Source organism: Trichosurus vulpecula, chromosome 8 (assembly GCF_011100635.1).
Source record: "Trichosurus vulpecula isolate mTriVul1 chromosome 8, mTriVul1.pri, whole genome shotgun sequence".
NCBI lineage: Eukaryota > Metazoa > Chordata > Mammalia > Diprotodontia > Phalangeridae > Trichosurus > Trichosurus vulpecula.
Window position 1 is genome coordinate 45,206,589 of NC_050580.1, and position 12,583 is coordinate 45,219,171.

At 37.7% G+C, this 12,583-nt stretch overlaps 1 protein-coding gene across 1 annotated transcript; it reads left to right on the top strand.

The window, feature by feature from the left end:
• Positions 1-10,385: 10,385 nt before the first annotated feature.
• On the top strand, positions 10,386-11,228 carry LOC118828167 (olfactory receptor 13A1-like). Its single transcript, XM_036734595.1, has one exon. It carries the CDS (start codon positions 10,386-10,388, stop codon positions 11,226-11,228), a length of 843 nt encoding a protein of 280 aa, XP_036590490.1.
• The last annotated feature ends 1,355 nt before the right edge of the window (positions 11,229-12,583 follow it).

Consider the following 12,583-nt stretch of genomic DNA (forward strand, 5'->3'; position numbering starts at 1 on the left):
CTGGCTTAGAAATAAGAGTGGTGGATGAGGGGAATTGTTTAGGTACACAAGACACAATAGTCAATGACTAGAGTAATCTACTATTTGAGAAACCCAAACGCTCCTGCTTCTTGGATAAGAACTCAACTATTTGACAAAAAGCTACTGGGAAAACTGGAAAATAGGATAGCAAATACAAGATATAGACCAACATCTTACACTGTATACCAAAATAAAGTCCAAATGGGTACACAGTTTATATATGAATAGTGATACTATAAGCAAATTAGAAGAGCAAGGAATAGTTTACCTGTAATTTATGGAGAACAGGAATATTATGCCCAAACAAGAGTTAGAGAACATCATGAAATGCAAAGTGAGTATATTTGATTACATTAAATTGAAAAGGTTTTGTACAAACAAAGCCAATGAAACCAAGATTAGGAGGTAAGCAGAAAACTGGGAAAGAATTTTTACAATCAATGTCTCTGACAATGTCTCATTTCTAAAATATATAGAGAACTGAATCAAATTTATAAGAATACAAGTAATTCTCCAATTGATAAATGGTGGAAGGGAATAAATAGGCAGTTTTTCAGAGGAAGAAATTAAAACTATTTTTAGTCATATGAAAAAATTTCTAATCACTATTGATTAGAGAGGTGCAAATCAAAGCAACTCTGAGGTACCATCTCACACCTGTCAAATTGTCTAACATGACAGAATAGGAAAATTATAAATTCTGGAGATGTGGGAAAATTGGAACAATAATGCATTGTTGGTGGAGTTGTGGACTGATCCAACCATTCTGGACAGCAGTTTGGAAATATGCCCAAACAGCTATAAAAATGTGTGTACCCTCTGACCCTGAAAAACCACTTCTAAAGCTGTATCCCAAAGAGATCATACAAATGGCAAAGAATCCACATGTACAAAAATATTTATAACAGACCTTTCCGGTGGTGGCAAAGAACTGGAAATTTGGGTGATGCCCATCAACTGAGGAATGTCTGAACAAGTTGTGGTATATGGAAGTAATGGAATACTATTGTGCTGTAAGATATGATGAGCAGGAGAACCTCAGAAAGACCTGGAAAGTCTTCTATCAACTAATGCTGGGTGAGGCAAACAGAACCAGGAGAACATTGTACACAGTTACAGCCACATTGTACCATGACTAACTTTGATAGACTTGGCACTTCTCAGCAATACAAGGTTCTAAGACAACTCCAAAAGAGTATCATGGTGGAAAATGCTAACTACATCCAAGGTCTGAAAGCAGGTTGCAGAATACTATTTGCTCTCTCTCTCTCTCTCTGTCTCTCTCTGTGTCTCTCTCTCTCTCTCTGTCTCTCTCTCTCTCTCTAATTGTGTTTTGCTTTGTTTCTTCTTTATTGTGGTTCATTCCATTGCTTATAATTCTTCTTTGCTACATGAATAATGTGAAAATATGTTTAATGTGAATGTATATGTAGAGTCTATATCAGATTACATGCTGTCTTGGGGAGGAGGAACAGGAAGGAGGGGGAGAAAATTTGGGAGTCAAAAATTTGTGGGGAGCTGCTATAGGGGAGGAGCCAAGATGGCTGTGTGAAAACAGCATCTTACTGGAGTTCTCTCACAAGTTCTGTCAGATTCCTATAAAAAAGTGAATTTGAGCAGATTTTAGAGAGTTAGAAACTGCAAGAAGTCTGAGTGGGGCAAATTTCCCAGCCAGGAGAGTCTGAAAGGCTGAAGGAACAAATCTGTGGGCTAGGAGAGTGCTCGGCATGCAGAGCTGCTCCAGATGGGACCAAAGCAGAAGCAGCTGGCCAGGAAACCCACGTGGGAGACAGGCTGGGAGAAAGCTGGGCGCCCAAAACCAGTGGAGATCCCCAGGCCTCCCAACACAGGACGGCAGTCTGTGGAAGCAACGAGAGGCAGCGCAATGCCACAGACTGTGAGATACCAACTCCTGAGGCTTGCAGCCCAAAGGTATGAAATGCTTCTTGAAATTCCAGGAGACATAATGACCAGGTAGAAGGCTCTAATCCCTCCACTCCCCACCCAGAGAATTCCTCAGGGGAAATAAAAAAATGCTGGAATAGAGAAGACAGAAGTGGGGCTTCAGTGGCCGAGTAGTAGAAGTTCATTAGTCCCAGAGGGGCAGAGCCGGCAGGGGTCAACACCAGGAACCCAGACATACTCTTGCTCCCCCAGGGGAAGTGCCAGAAACCCAGCTCAAATAACAAAGAGCTGAGACCATTGCTGAAGAGCAACAGTGGTGGAGAACAACCCCAGGGGAAGAGGAGATTTCAAGCAGCCAGATCCCCTCCCCCACACCTCAGGAAACTGAAGGCTATAATTCACAAAGCCAACAATTAGACTCACAATACCCAGAATAAGAAAGCTGGGACAAAGAACCCTGAGCCCAAAAAGCAGAAATTTATTGTAAAGCCAGGAAAAGGCTAACGAACATGAAGAACACAAAAAAACCAAGGGCAAATGATTCTTTTTATGGAGACAGGCATGATCAAAATACCAATTTGGAAGGGGATAACAATGACACTGTACACACATCTGATACCTCAAATGGTAGTGTGAACTGGCCTGAAACCCAAAAAGCATTACTGGAAGAGCTAAAGGAGGATTTTAAAAACCAAATTAGGGAGGTAAAAGAAAAATGGAAAAAATGGAAAATAAAATTGGAAAAAATGGAAAAAAATCCACTGACCAAATTAAGGCTCTAAAGAATAATATTGGCGAAATGGCTATGGAGATTCAGAATCTAAATAGAGAAAATGACACCCTGAGAGGCAAAATCAACCAACTGGAAAAGGAGATTCAAAAGCAAAATGAAGATAGTGACATATTAAAAATTAGATTTGAGCAAGTGGAAGCCAATGACTCTATGAGGCATCAAGAAGTAGTAAAACAAAATGTAAAGAATGAAAAAATAGAAAAAAATGTGAAATATCTGATTGAGAAAACAACTGACCTGGAAAAGAGATCCAGGAGAGACAATTTAAGAGTTATTGGTCTACCAGAAATACACAATGAAAAAAAGAGCCTTGACAGTATCCAATTCCCCAGAATAGCTGGACTACTTCACAACTCCACCAAGAATGCATTAGTGTCCCAATTTTTCCACATATACACCAGAATTTGTCATTTTCCTTTTTATCATATTAGCCAATCTGATTTAGAACATTTTACTGTGGCTTTAATAGGTATGATTTCTTTTTCTGAAAACTGGTTTTTCATGTCATTTAACCAATTACTGATTAGAGAATGACTCCTGTTTTTTTTAAATTTTGGCTCAATTTTTAATATATTTGAGAAATGAGGCCTTTATCAGAGGAACTTGCTGTAAATTTCTACCACTTTCCCATTCTCATTCTAATTTTTTGCTGCATTAGTTTTATTTATGCAAAAACTTTTAAATTTCATTTAATCCAAATTATCCATTATACTTCCCATGATCCTCTCTATCTCTTGTTTGGTTATAAATTCTTCCCCTTTTTATATATGTAACAGGTACCTTTTCCCATGCTTTCCTAATTTACTTAGTAATATTACTTTGTAATATAATCCAAATTCTCATACTGCTCCTAATTTTTTCTTAAAATCTTTTATCTGGACTTCTTCTCTTCACCCACTGCATTATACATGGTATTATATTTATTTGTGCATATATTTTCTCCTTAATGAAATGTAAGCATTTGCTTTGAGGGCAAATACTTTTGTACCTTAGCATAGTGATCAATAACCGTTATTAAGTTAGAGATAAAGAAAAGCAATAGCTGTGGGAAAGGATGCGCATTAGTACATTGTTGGTGGAGCCATGAATTGGTTCAGACGTTCTGGAATGTAATTTGGAACTATGCCTCCAAAATTACTAAACTGTGTAGGTTTTGACCCAATTATACCACTATTCACCATATCCCTTACAATGATAAAAACGAGGAAAGGACCTATATGTGTAAAACTATTTATAGCAGTGTTTTTGGTGGCAGTAAAGAAGTGGGAACTAAGGCAGAAAACATCAACTGGAAAATTGCTGAACAAATTATAGCATATGAACATAATGAAATACCCTAGTGCCATAAAAATCGACAAAAATTATGGTTACAAAGAAACTACAAAAGATTTGTTTGATGTGATGCAGAATGAATAGAACAATTTCTAGCACAACAGTGTAAAAAACCAACATAGAAAGACTTAAGAACTCTGATGAATGCAAGGACCAGCTATGATTTTTGAGAACTGATGATGAAAAATGCTATCCACCACCCAACAAAGAGTGGGAAAACTAAATATACAGACTGAGACATGGAAATTTTGGACACATAAAATGAAGGAATTTTTATCACTCAACTTTGCAGATTTGTTCAAGGATTTTTTCTTTCTTCAGTGGTAGGTAGAGTGGGAGGAAAAGAAAAATATAGTGGTTAACAAAAAAATAATAAAAATTAATAATAAAATACTTTGCTTGATATCTTAAACAATAATTGGTAAACAAATGCAAAGTGTAAATTTCCAAAATGATCTATATTCATCTATGTTTTTTTACAAAGTAGATGCTCTATTAACACTGAAACTTCCAAAAGTTATCATTCAATGTAAGGATAATGTATAACTTGAGCAGAATCTAGTACATAATTTACCAACATATTGGGTGAGAAATACCAAAAGAATAATTATAAGATAAGATATGATTTGTAGTACACAATTTACCAAAAGACCAGGCAAAAAGTGCCTATTAAATAGAGAAAGTATTTAACTGGATATACTAGCAAAGCATTTAGCTAGGAAAAGTGAAGCCATATAGTCATTCTCAGCCTCTCTCTTTCTCTTTCTCTCTTTCACTCTCTCTCTCTCTTTCTCTATCTCTGTCTATATATATATATATATATATATATATATACATACATACACATATACATATATAATATACATATATATGTATATATATATGTACATATGCATATATGTATGTATCAGTAGAGGAATTTACCAGAAATAAAATTTCTAGAAAATTAATGCTTTAAGATAAGGGAATATTTAGTATCATGGAAAGAAGGTTTTTCCTTCAACGATCTCCAAATTTCCTCCAGGAAACTGACTGTGTTTCCCTTCTTCTTGTCTTTTCCCCTTCTATGTCTTTGACATGGTCTATGAACTCCCTTGTGATGACTATTTTGCTCCATATGTACTTGGCTGTCATTGATTCACTCCATCTCTGTAGTTGGGTACACTGATGGTACCCTAGAGCCCTTGATTTTCTACCTTGCTACTGCTGACATTTCTGGTTTGAGGGATGTTTCTGGTTTCTTTGAAAGAGACTCACATCAACAACTCTCTAAGACCTTCAACAGTTCCATCATTTCACAGCCTCATGGGAATAAAATAAGAATGTGAATGGAACACAAAATTCCCATCCTGGCAACTCTAAGAATTGCCAACTTGATGTTCTCAACCACAAGTGCCCAGCTTTTATTCAGCACAATATGTGAATGACTAAATTGTATCCATCTCTTCCCTTTTTCGAGATTGAGGATATTTGCCTCTTACTTCTCCTGCTCTGTCTCTCTGAGACTGGGGAGTAAAAGCTTAGAGATCATCAAACCCATTAATGATCATTTATTCAACACCTGTTATGTTCCAGACACTGTGCTAGGCACAAGGCATGGAAATAGAGAATCAAGAGAGTCCTTCCGCTGAGGCCCAGAGAAAGGAAGGAATTTACTCAAGGTCATGGTGCCAGCTACTGGATATACACAGGTTATGCCATGCACCTTTTATTTACTGTGCTTCGTATTACCTTGCAATTCTTCTCAAGACCACAACTGATAAAGAAGAAATGTTAATCTATTGATGCTTATAAACAATTCCTTTAGAATTCGGGATCATATAGAAGTGAGCATTGTATTAGGAAGCAAGAAGCCTAGCTCCTAATTCCTTCTCTGCAACTTCTTTATTCCATGGCTCTGCTCAGCTCACTTTTACTCTCTGTATTTGTCTCCTTATCTGTAAAATGAGGGGATGCCAGATGATCACTAATAATTCTCCCTGTTCTAAAGTTCTGTGGGTGACTTTAGGAAGTTTTCTCCTGGAAGCCTGACCCAGAATTGAGTTTAGACCCCAACAGTGGTCATGACACCATCACTATCAGCTAAATAATTGCTCTTTCAGAGCATAGAGACTTCCCATAGAAACTTGATTAAGAGAATCCCTTGTGGCCAATGTGAATCTATGCCCTTTGGACACTGCTATTTTCTTAAAAGCTGGTTCATTCTTTGCTTTCTCCAGAATTGTCCTGGAGGTGGTCAGAGATATTAGAATTATCATATATTTGCATGTCATTGGTCCTGAATAGCCTAAATTGATCCCCTCTCCCAACTTTTCTGAAGGCAAGGCTCAAGGTTAACATCTCTGAGACTGCAAGAGAACCATCACTATTTGATAGTATTCATGGAAGACTTCCAGGTAAGCACCAACCTCAAGGCTATTGGGTTTTATGGGATTTGTTCAATAAAGAAAAAGATGTTGGCAAGAGGTTGCCATGAAGTAGCCTGAAAGTAGTAGAGAGAGCAATATACTGGTTTTTAATCCTGGTTTTGCCACCTAAAATACCCTTGTAACCTTAGAGAAGTGACAACTTCTCTGGGTCTCAGTTTTCTCATATGCAAATTGTGGCATTGGAATAGATGTCTGAAGTCACTTCCATCTTTAAATGCCTGATCCTGTGGCCTTGACCTTAGTTTTATCTCTCTAAAATGCATCATTTGAAATAAGATTACTTATATAAAAATTTTTAACTTTAATGTTCATTGCTTTATGTTATTTTTAAAATTAGTTCTCTTTCCTTTCCCCTCCCCGACAATGGGTGGCCAATGAAATATCATGTCAATTTAATTCTTAGTAATCCTTGCTAATTAGAATTTTTTTTTTGTTTTAGACTTATGATGTCATGCGTGTGAAGAAACTCTAATAGCTCTATCAATGAAGACTTGAAACCCCTCTATAACTAATTGGCTTATAGGGCTGTTTCAGATACCGAGAGGGTTAAGTGACCTGCTCATAGTCACAGCAACATAGGAATTAAGCACAGATCTCTCTGATGCCAAGGTTGATCCTTTCTTACCTAGTAAGTATGGATATTTTGAACATTTTCTCCTAGCTGACCAGCATTAGCCTTAAGCATCTCATTCTGCTTATCTGTGTATAGAAATATACATGCATACATATATATGCAGATATGTATGTATATATATATATAAATATACATACATATGTATATATGTATGCATGTATATTTATATATATTTATAATCACAAATACCTAGTTGTATGATCTCTGGAAGTCATTTACCTGTTCCATCCCTCAGCCTCCTTATTTGTAAATTTCCTTACTGTAAGAATGTATTTCCTTATTTATAAAATATAGGAGTTGGATTGGAGTACTTTAAAGAGCTTTTACAACTTCATTATGTGATTATACGTGTTGTTGCTGTAATCCAGCAACCTACCAATTAATTAACAAGCATTTTTTTAAGTGTCTACTATGTGCCAGATACTCCAAATCTTTGTCCTTAGGCTAAGCTAGATGGCTCAGAAATGGTGGTGATATGATGTTGTCTGGGTGGCTGGATATAAAACCACTTCAGTTCCTGTATCTCTACATTCCAATATAAGATATATAGCTATTCATCTTCCTGTCTGAAAGATGACAAATATATAACCATAACTGAGAGCCTATTTAATATATATAGCTCTCATTATAAATGAATCTTATAGAAAGTTACATTAAAAAATCTTTCACAGAGAAACTATTAAGGGGAAGTGGAAGTAATGTGAGATGTCACTTATACATTTTTTGTGAATTGTAATGTAAGAATTTCAAAGGAAACTGATTACATCAAAATGCAGTTAACAAAATATTAAAAGGAACAGGTTCACATATGGAGCTCTGGTTAAGAACTCCAGTCCTAGGTGACAGAAGTTCTCCTTTAGGGAGGTTTGCACCTAATACTAATGAGGTGGAAGTCTGAGAAGATTGAAAAGGGGAAGCGAATTTATATTAATGTACCACAGAGGCAGTGGAACTGCTTTGTCATTGTTCCCAATCCTGTGGAGCCTGGCCTAGCACAGGCAATAATAAGAGGAGGTGAGTATTACAGGGGCCAAGGAAGGGAATCTCTTTCTCTACCTAGTCTCTCCCTCACCTGTTCCCTCTGGGGTAAGGGTAGGGGTGAACTATTGCTATTCACAATTCACTAACTGGAAAGAGTGAAAGTTGCCTCACCCACTGTTCAGCCAACCTCACTTTTTCTTCTGGGCTCAGAGACTCCCTACTCCAGATGAGAATGCTCATTGATGGAATATTTACGAAAATGTTGATACCTGCTCAATCTTGCCACTACTATCTTAGATTATGGAAATAGCCTGCTGGTTGGTCCCTGCCTCAACTGTCTCCCCACGTACTCCACTCAGATGTCAAATTAATCACCCTAAAGTGAAGTAACCCCAGAAATAAACTCTAATTGTATCCTTATCACCTAAAGCGTTGTATGAGAAATTCTCTGTTTGATATTCTAAGCTCTTCCTAATCAGACCCTCTCCTAAATTTCCAGTCTTCCTACACCTCACTTCTCACCACCCCAGGTGCCATAGACTCTGTGATCCAGTGAAAGAGGCCTTCCTGTTCCTCTCACAGCTCTCCCATATCCAGATTCACGTACATATCAAGAATTTTTGCAGTAGTTCCCTATGCTTGGAATACTCTCCCTCCTTATCTCCCTGCTTTCAAGGTAGAGAAAACATGCAAACAACTCTATACACACAAGATATAGCTAGGACAATTTGGAGATAATCTGAGAAGGCAAGCCTTAGCATCAAGATGAATCAGGAAAGATGTTAAGATTTTAGCTGGGACTTGATGGAAGCCAAGAAAGAAAGGAGGTGACAACGAGGATGGAGAACATTCTAGGTTTTGAGGACACCCAGTAAAAATGTTCAAAGTCTGCGGATGGAGAATTTTGTGAGAGGAACATCAGTGTGTTCAGTGTCACTGGATCATAGAGTAAGTGGGAATTGTGAGAGAGTAAAGTGTGTAAGAAAACTGAAATAATAACAGAGTGCAGATTGTGAAGGACTTTGAGTGCCAAGGGTTTCGTGTTTGATTCTAGTATGACAGGGAAACATAGAAGTTTATTGAATGAGGTAGAAGGTGACATGGTCAATTAGGAAGACTAATTTGACATTTGAGTAGAGGGTGAGAATGTATGGAGATAACTGAAGTAGGGAGATCAATAGCAGGATATTCAAACAGTCTATGCAAAAAATGATGACGGTCTGCATCAGGGTGGTCACAGTATCAAAGCAGAGAAAGAGGCCCCTAGAAAGATGTTATGAAGGCAAAATTAGTAAGACTTGGCAACAGAAAGAATATAGCAGAATGAAAACATGAAAAGTCAGCGGTGATATCTGGAGTGCAAGCCTGTGTTACTGGTAGGAAAGGAGTGACCTTAATAGGAATAAGAAAGTTTAGAAGGGAGAGGTTTTGGAGGCAAAGTAGTGAGTTCAGTTTTTACCATGTTGATTTTAAGCTATCTATGGGACATCCTGATTGAAATGTCTAATAGTTAGTTGGAGATGCATTGGAGATTCAAGACTGGAGGTGAAGTGAGAGGTGTTGCAAATGTTTTATTGTATGAATCAGCAGATTGTTCCTACTCACTGCTGGTCCTTGTCTCTGTGTTCAGCTGCCTCAGATCACTGACTTTCTTATACTGGCATGTAGCCTGGCTTCAAATGAATCGAATTGTTTGGCAGAATCAGAAGACCCAGAAGAGGTCACCCCCATGGTTGTGAGGACCTGCTTCTTCTTTCCTTGGTATTGCATGAGTCAACCCACCCTTTCCTGTCGCAGTCCTTGGCTCAAGGATTATCTAGTCTTTGTTCCTTACAGCTTGAGGATCTACTTTTGGACCCAACCAATCTAACAATGATGACCCAATAGCCAAAGTTATAAGGGGTTTTTTCTGTTAAATTAGATGTGGGAATGTTAAACATCATTAAAATGCTTGTTAATTGAAAAGGAAAATAAAATAAAAAAAATCTCATGTATGTCCCTGGCATCACCCATGCCTCTTCCTTACTGAAATAAGTATATTGATATATACTTTCTGCATCATAAGTGCACTCCCTCATTTCCATCCATGGTGAACATAAGTTTGATTTCTGCTTAAAGTCATGCAATAAAAATCATTCTTTTTCTTCCTTTCTCAGGCTTTGTCCATTGCCCACAAATGCTCAGTGCACCCATCAGTCACACATGAAGGACACAACAGTCAATAGTGGTCTTCTAGCTAATCTGGATTAGTCAATCCCACAGTCCTTTGGACTAATCATCCCCCAAATCCATGGCTTTTAATAACCAGACATGGGTCACTGAATTTATCCTACAGGGCTTTTCTAAAAACCCTCACCTTGAAATCTTCTTCTGTTATCTCTTCCTGTTCTTCTATGCCCTGGCTCTTGTTGGCAACTCCCTCATCATTGCTTCAGTTTGGGTCACTTCAGGCCTTCATATATCCATGTATTTTTTCCTGATCAACTTGGCCTTGTTGGATATCACTTGCACAACCACAGTGGTTCCCAAGTTGTTGGAGAACCTGGTGGAGGAGAAGAAAGCCATCTCCTTTGTTGGGTGCATGACCCAGGTCTATGTCTTCTCTTGGGCTGTAGGTTCTGAGCTCCTTCTCTTCACAGCTATGGCTTATGATAGGTATGTAGCCATTTGCCGGCCCCTACATTACAGCACTCTGATGAACAACAAGATCTGTGGAGTATTGGTGACTGGGCTGTGGACTGTGGGAGGGCTGGATTCTGGAATGCACACAGCAATGTTGGCACAATTGTCTTTCTGTGGTCCTAATGTCATTGATCACTTTTTCTGTGAGATCCCCCCAATATTGATCGTATCTTGTTTCTCAACAAAGGTGAATGAGCTTATGACCCTTGTGGCAGACTACCTCTTGGTTGGTACCAATTTCTTTCTGACCATAATGTCCTATGGCTTTATCATTGCCAACATCTTGAAGATCTGGTCTGAAGAGGGAAAGAAAAGGGCATTCTCTACCTTTTTCTCCCACCTCATGGTGGTCACCATGTTCTATTTTGCTGTATTTTGTGCCTATATAAGTCCAAGTGCCAGCTATTCTCCTGAAAAAGGAAGGCCATGGCTGCCCTGTATTCTAGTCTGAGTCCTGCTGTAAATCCACTAATCTACACTTTGAGGAACAAGGATGTCAAAGCAGCTGTAAGAAAACTCTCTGTTAGGTGGTTCTCCTTTTAGGGTGACTTGAAATGTCAATGCATTTCATATTCCAGGTCCTTTCTCTGTCAGGGAGTCTTAACCAGGGATCCATGAACTTAAAAACATTTTTCTTCATAACTGTATTTTAAGGTAATGATGGTGTGCCAGATAGAGTGTTGGACATCGAGTAAGGAATATCTGAGTTCAGATCTAGCCACAGGCATTACTAGCTTGAGCCAGTCATTAATTTCTGTCTGTCTCAGTTTACTTTTCTGTAAAATGAGGATTTTAATAGCATTTCTATCCCATGGTTATGGTGAGGACAAAATGAGAGAATGTTTGTAAAGTACTTTGCAAACATTAAATAGTTATATAAATAGCATAATTATTAATCTTTTTGTAATCCATGCATTTTATTTAAAAAGAATATTTTTGGGAAGGGGTCAATAGATTTCAGGAAAATACCAAAGGGTTCTATAATAAAACAATTAAGAACTCTTCCTCCAAAGAGCTATGAATGAAAGGAAAATGAAAATCACTACAAATGTAAATTTTGTGATCGCTGGTACCGAAGATTTATCTATAACAACGTGTATTTTATGTTGCTATCTCATTTCTTTTGATTAACCTTTTAAAAGTTTGAAATATCAGTGACTCAATCTCCACAGATTCTTGGAATGGGATGGGATGATAGCATTTTGCCTAATTCATCCCCTTGTCTTCAGGTACAACTAAGTAAAAAATCAACCTAGTGTTCTATAATAAAATGCTCTAAAGAGTCATAAATGAAAGGAAAATGAAAATCATTACAAATGTAAACTTTGTGTTCACTAGTATTGAAAAGTTATGTAGAACAATATATAATTTGTGTTGCTATCTCATTTCTTTTGATTAACCCTTTCAAAGTTTGAACTGTCAGTGACTCATAATCTCTGCCACTGAGTCTTGGAATGGCATGGGACTAAAGTATTTTGCCTAATTCATCCCCCTGTCTTCAAGTACAACTAAGTAAAAAATCAACCTAGGTATAGTATTTTCAATGATAATAATGACTCAGCAATCTGGAACACCATGACAATTCCTTCCACCTTAGCTTTTGTGCTTCCTAGATACTTCAAAGCTCAATTTCCTTTTTCTTATGCATCTTTTCCCCCCCTCACCTCTTGCATGTTTTCCCTCCTTGACTTGGTTGATGGGGGCTGACTTTGAGTAGTTATCTTGAATGGTAGGTCAGTGTCCCAGGACATGTGGTATTAATCAGAATTGCTCAGGGATGCTTCAACTCTCTCAGTATGAACAGGT